This window comes from Drosophila simulans, chromosome 3L (genome assembly GCF_016746395.2).
Source record: "Drosophila simulans strain w501 chromosome 3L, Prin_Dsim_3.1, whole genome shotgun sequence".
Classification (NCBI taxonomy): domain Eukaryota; kingdom Metazoa; phylum Arthropoda; class Insecta; order Diptera; family Drosophilidae; genus Drosophila; species Drosophila simulans.
In genome coordinates, this window is record NC_052522.2 from 12,070,603 (window position 1) to 12,076,668 (window position 6,066).

General features: G+C 44.8%; 1 protein-coding gene across 1 annotated transcript; it reads right to left on the reverse strand.

Moving 5' to 3' along the window:
* Nucleotides 1-472: 472 nt before the first annotated feature.
* Nucleotides 473-5,602, reverse strand: LOC6737803 (LIM homeobox transcription factor 1-beta). The gene is made up of 6 exons (XM_016169688.3): nucleotides 5,288-5,602; nucleotides 1,752-2,460; nucleotides 1,411-1,625; nucleotides 1,167-1,354; nucleotides 830-1,100; nucleotides 473-771 (listed from the first exon to the last, which is right to left on the reverse strand). Exons 1-6 carry the CDS (start codon nucleotides 5,322-5,324, stop codon nucleotides 566-568), a joined length of 1,626 nt encoding a protein of 541 aa, XP_016031588.1. The 5' UTR covers nucleotides 5,325-5,602; the 3' UTR covers nucleotides 473-565.
* Nucleotides 5,603-6,066: the final 464 nt, after the last annotated feature.

The following is a 6,066-nucleotide window of genomic DNA, read 5'->3' on the forward strand; positions in this document are numbered from 1 at the left end:
TGTTCTGTTTCCTATGCTTTTTGATTGACCCCCCAATATGTCTTAGATTTTGGACTTGGAACATTCCGATGCAGTTCCTCCACTCAGGCAAAACGAAAAGCCAGGATGCTAGTTAAAAGTGCGGTCCTTGGGCGGCATTCGCAACGCATTCATGGCGACGCTGTCAAACGGCTCGTCATCGTGGGGAGGATACGGTTCCGGATCCCTTCGTATCCGAGCCTTTGAACTACGCATGACGAATCGGCATTTTACGCCCATTCCGAGCCGAAAGGATGAATTCAGCGGGGTTGCAACTGCTGTGGCAAATGCTTTGTGCCTGTCAACCGAGCGGAACTAATTTCGAGGCTGCACCTGCAGAGCCACCAACATAGGATGCACCACCACCAACCCGGCCGGTGGGTGGATTGCGCAAGTGATGCGGCTTCCAAAGGGGGTGGAAGGGGAGTAAATCTACTTAACCGGAGGCGGGGTGTTTAAGTTCGATTGCTAGCACATTAACATTCTTTTATTTTACAAGGTCTAATTTTGATTTGGGCTTAAAATTCGATGGCCTCCGCCGGGCGGACTAGTGATCCATGGAGTCCTTGACGCCGCATTCGCCGTAGGATTGCAGCTCCTCCGGCCGGAAGTAGGAGCTCTGCATACTATATAGTCGGTCGATCGGATTGATCATGGGCGTCTGGGCAAACGGGCCCATTAGTTGCTGAAAGGTGGCGTAGCTCAGACCCAGAATGGTGTTCAGTATGGGCTCGCTGTTCTTGTTGCAGTTCTCTGTAAATTGTATTGTATAATCCTTGATACGTAAATATCCTTAGAGGGCACAACCCACCTTTATTGGTCTCCATGCAGTTGAAGGGCACTTGCTCCTGTTCGTCCTTAATGGTGCATCGCATCCGGGTCAGTCCATCCGAGGTCGTCGAGTACGGCGATTCCAGCTGTGATTCGCTGTCGCTGTGCGCCTCGTCCTTGATTTTGGTGGCCAGACTGCTGTCCAGCGACTCCTGCGAGTCCTGCGAGTCACTGGCTCCCTTGCTGGGCGGCTCCTGCTTGGCCTTCTTCTGAATCTTTTTGACCTTAGCTCGCTGGTTCTGAAACCAAACCTACAAAGTAAGAGATTTTAATAGTATAATGTAATAATTGATGTCCATTTTAGCCTCCTTACGCACCTGCACAATTCTCAGGCTTAATCCAGTATCCTTGGCCAGATTCTCTCTCACTTTTCGACAGGGTTTCGGTGAGACTTCGAAGGAGGCCTTGAAAGCTCGTCTTTGCTGCGTGTTTAGAATGGTTCTCGGTCGCTTGGGTCCTCTTCGTCCATCCAATTTGGGCGGGAAAAGCTCATCGCCATAGAAATCTACATAGTTATATGATTATCATTGGGAACCGATTTCGAATAGGGCCTTTACCCACCGTATCCCTGTAGCATCTCTACCTCCTTCTCGTAGTCGAAGCGGCAGAAGAGCTGTCCCTGCTTGACCACGTACTGCTCCCCCTTCTTCAGCAGAGCTCCACACACTACGCAGGCGAAGCACTTCAGATGGAAGACGTTCTCGTGGCATCGCATCACCAGCTCATCGGCGGCGATTTTAAGGCCACAGCCAAGGCAATGATTGCGGATGTAGAGTCTGCGGTGGAGCAAGAATATAAATATTTACTCAAATGATTTAAGATAACTCATATTATACATATATTAAGCTGTTTCCATTTTAAAGTAACTGCAACGCACACGGAGTTCAGTAATCAGGACTCACCTCTCGTAGTCGACGCGGCAGTAGAGCTTGCCCTCCCTCGCGTAGCAGGAGTGGACCAGGTGCAGCGAGCAGGCGGTGCACTTGAGGCAGCCCTCGTGGAAGGAGTTCTCCACCACGCGCATGATGTAGCGATCGCAAATGGGCTGGCAGCAGTGGGCGCACTGGCTCAGCTGCGGCGGTGCCATGGCCAGGCCCAGTTCCATGCCCATGCCGGAATTGGAGGCCATTCCCAGAGGCGCTTGCGGTGTGTTGGATGCCGATGGAGGTGCTGCCGGCGTGGCAAAGCCGTCCATTCCATTGAGGCTGCACTCGCCCAAAGTGATGCGGTTGCAGTGTGCATGGTTGGGTGGTCCCGGACCATGTCCTGTTCCTGTTCCCATTCCGGTTCCTGTGCCCGTACCCATGCCCATCGGTTGCTTGTTTATGGCCATGTTGCTGCTGTTGCTGCTGTTGGTGCTGCTGCTGCTGCTGTTGTGGTTACTGCAACTTCCGTTGACATTTCTGCTGACTGACGCCATTTTGTCATTGTGGGCTACTCCGGCTTTGGCACTCGCACTCCTTCCGGCTGCCACCAGCACCGATGTTGCTGCTGTCGTTGGTGTTGTTAACATGCGTTCATTTCCGTTCAACAGCAGTTGATTGAGGCCCCCGGTTTGCGGCAGTTGGCCAGCACCCAGTTGCTGCTGTTGACATTTTATGTCCATCGGAACTATTTTGGTTTTGCGGTCGTGTCGTTGGTCCAGATCAGCCCACCACCGCCCCAAAGGAACATGCAAATGAGAAACATTTCAGTTATTTTTATTTTCAATGTGGCCGAGAGCCCCCCTCAATTTACAACTATGGTCCGGGCATCAGGCATAAAAAGGGTTCCCGTTTTTGCGGGCAGGACCAATGTCCATCTGCCTCGCACTGTGACCATAACCGTTTCGAGTTGTAGTAAATTTGTGGTTTTGCAATTATTGAAATGACTTTTCCACCAACGAAAAGAGTGTGAGTGAGTGTGCGACTGCACTCGAAATTCCCCGAAATGCCATGCGAAATGTGGCATGTAAAAAATACGACCAACGTGGCGTATGCGTAACCGATGCGTATGTGCGATTGTTTGGCTTGGTGGCAAAAAATTACTGTACATTTGCGGTGCTGACTGGTTGGCTTTTTGTGCCTTGTTGTCTCAATTTATGGCAAATTGCTGAAATTTCAACGTAATTTGTTTCGAGCTTCCAGCTTTTGTGCTCCTCTCTGTGTGTGTGTGCGTGTGTATGACGTTCATTTTGTTTGGTTTTTCCCTTGCTTTCACTAGTGTGCGTTTCGCATGCGTGTGTGTTTGTCATTCCGCATTTGAGTGATTTAAATGTGTACGTAATTTCATTAAATGTTTGCAAAAATAATATCTGGTATGCCAATTTATGCCAGAAATATGCCCAGAATGTTAAAGTATTCCAGCCATCGTTTACATTAACAATTTTGCTACACCTCTTGCACTGATTGACGTGAATTGCTTTAGAACAGCTTGCACTCAGTTTGTTCTGCCCAATGGCAAATAAATGCGAAAATACAGTACATTTAATTGGACTGCATTTAATTGCCATTTGGATGCAGAAAAACTATGCTAAAAAAATAGCTGGGAAAATGGAAAGCAAATAGTGTTTTGTCAACCAATTAAGCGATTTATAAAATAGTCAGCAAATATTTTTGTGACTTTAGTACTCTAGATGAAATTTAAATCAGTTTTTGCCTGATTTATATAAAATATATCGAACTTTACTGTTTTGAGAATCAATATGATATTGCTCTCTAAAAAAAACACTTAGAAATTGAATTGTAAACTTACATTAGTAGTACTAACATTTTTTAAGGCATACATTTCTTTTTATATATATTTAATAATGAATCAAAATTCATTTATGTGTAACAAAATAGTGCTGACATATGTATTATGCTCGTGTCGTATTTTGGCTTAATAAACTTTTCAATATGCTACTTATTCATAGCAACTGAAGTCTCCAGCAGTGTTTAGCTCTTTTTCCAAAGGTCCTGATCTCCCCACCCCGATACCCATTAACTTGTGACACTTGGAACTGCGGGGAGCTATTTCCTAAGATGTGCAGCGGAATAATCCGCTCAACAACCACACCTGTTACACTTTTAGTGCTCTGTCATTGCCATTTGACATTCGAAAATATTCCAACATGTTTGCCGGACATGTCGGAGAATAGAGCTCGAGGATTTTGGGACGACAAGTGTAAAGCCGACATTGATAGCACTTCCACTTGCCCACGCTCTAATTAGATTCTAATGTGCAGTGGAAATCGAGGGGCGGGTTGGAAATGCCACCCCTTGCAGTGCTCATAACTATGTAGATTATAAACGAATTTCAATGAATCCGGGGGCTAACCGAGGGCATTTAGCTGGCGGATTTCCACCCTTACGGAAAATATGCTCGGGCTTAGCAAATAAGCATGAGGATGAGGCTGCTGGAGGGGATCAGGATTTCGGTTTCGTCGGCTGGCGGCATATGTTGGCAGTCGACGACAGTGAGTGGGTGAGCGGAAACCCTTGGAAATGCTTGCCAGGATGTCGGCTGCGCTGCCAGGATGCTGTGTGCTGCCTCCGCATCCGCTGTCAGTTGCCAGCAGTTCGCTCGGCAGCAACTGACAGCGCTTTATTTAATCGGATTTGAGCAGACAATAGAGTTATGGTGCCATTGCCGTTTTGTTGTGCCAGCAATCGCAGCGCAAATGCTTTGTTTTGGCCTAATCTCTGACAGAAGTCAAAATTTGCTTTGCTCTGGAAAATATGTTGTAATTTTCATTGGCTTTCAGCCAGGAGGATTCGAGTGGGCGTTTGTGCAGTCGGTCATATGCATACTTGCCACTCTGGGTGCTAAATATCTATCTTTGAAGGCAGATTGCAACAAAAGTGTTGAGTTGCAATGTTTAAACTTGGGATTTGTGTTGTGTGAAATAGAATTTAGTAGGAAAATGGCAAATTTTCACAAATAATTCATCTTTGGCTTATTATAATTTCATGAAAAAATGTGCAAAACTTATTTATGCTGCTTTTAAGTTAGTATATTTAAAGACTATTCAACTGAATACCATTTTTATAACATGTGCTGATCTCTTTGAATGTTATAAATCAAAATCACTATATGGCAAAACTAAAATCCACTTTAAACCATTTAAAAATGTAGTAAAAATAAAATCCACTTTAAACCTTTTAAAAATGTGCAATTATGATATAATTGTGATATAACATGATGGCTTATAACTAATTCACTTATCTAAAGGTATTTGATTTGAGCTAATCACTCTCTGCAAATATTTAAGCTATTATTAAACTAGAGTAAAAGTGAATGAAATTTCTGCACTCTTCTACTTCAATATATTTATATGCCATAAAATAAAGAGCACTATTTAACATAAATAACAAACTGATAGAAAAATGCCGACGGGATTGAGAATGTTGGGTTTGTAAAGCCGTCGGTTATTGGAATCAGTTTAAACTTCATATTCCTTGGGCTTGCCAATACTTACACATTCCGATCTGCATGGGATGATGTTCGTCGATCATTTTGGAATCGTTCAGTTCGGTATAGAAAAACTATATAATCACGTTCACAGACATTAATGCAATTTTCTCAAGGCTTTTCACGCGTTTTTCCTACGTATCTTTGCACATTTTGTGAGCACAGCTATAAGGATGCCTAAGGACACATTTGGGGACTCGAAATGCAGTTGGCAACTGTTGTTTTGGGGCGGCCAGTATCGGACTTCTGACCTGGCCCTGTTACGAAACGCGATGCTTGAATGATTACGGACCTCTGATGTTAATGAAATTTGTTAAAAATCATTTGCTCTTCTTTGGCCAAATGCACAAGCATCTGCTGCCGAGATAGGAAATTCTCTCCAACCCGAAGGAGAAGTGCCCACTGTGCGTCTGTGTATGTGTGCGTGTGCTTGTGCGCCATTTTATGGCACATCCTGTGCTCCCATATCCTTTTTGGCTCCATCCCCCTTGCAGGCCATTGAGAGCCAGCCATTTGCCTTTCCCCAGCTTCCGTGAGATTCGCCAGCTTTTGGCGCATGCGTTGATCGGAACCCCCAAATCATACCATCTCATCTCATCTCATGCGTTTTAATGCCGATTTCGAAACCGGGTGGCGCTTCTCAGTTGTTTTGGCTTTTTGTGTTTTGCTGGTTTTTTTTGTTGTTGTTTGATTTTTCATTTTGCACTTTTGACTTTTGTCTTTGTCTTTGCTCGTGGGCACTTTTATTTGTTTTGTTGTACGTACGTATTTTGTATTGACAAAAGG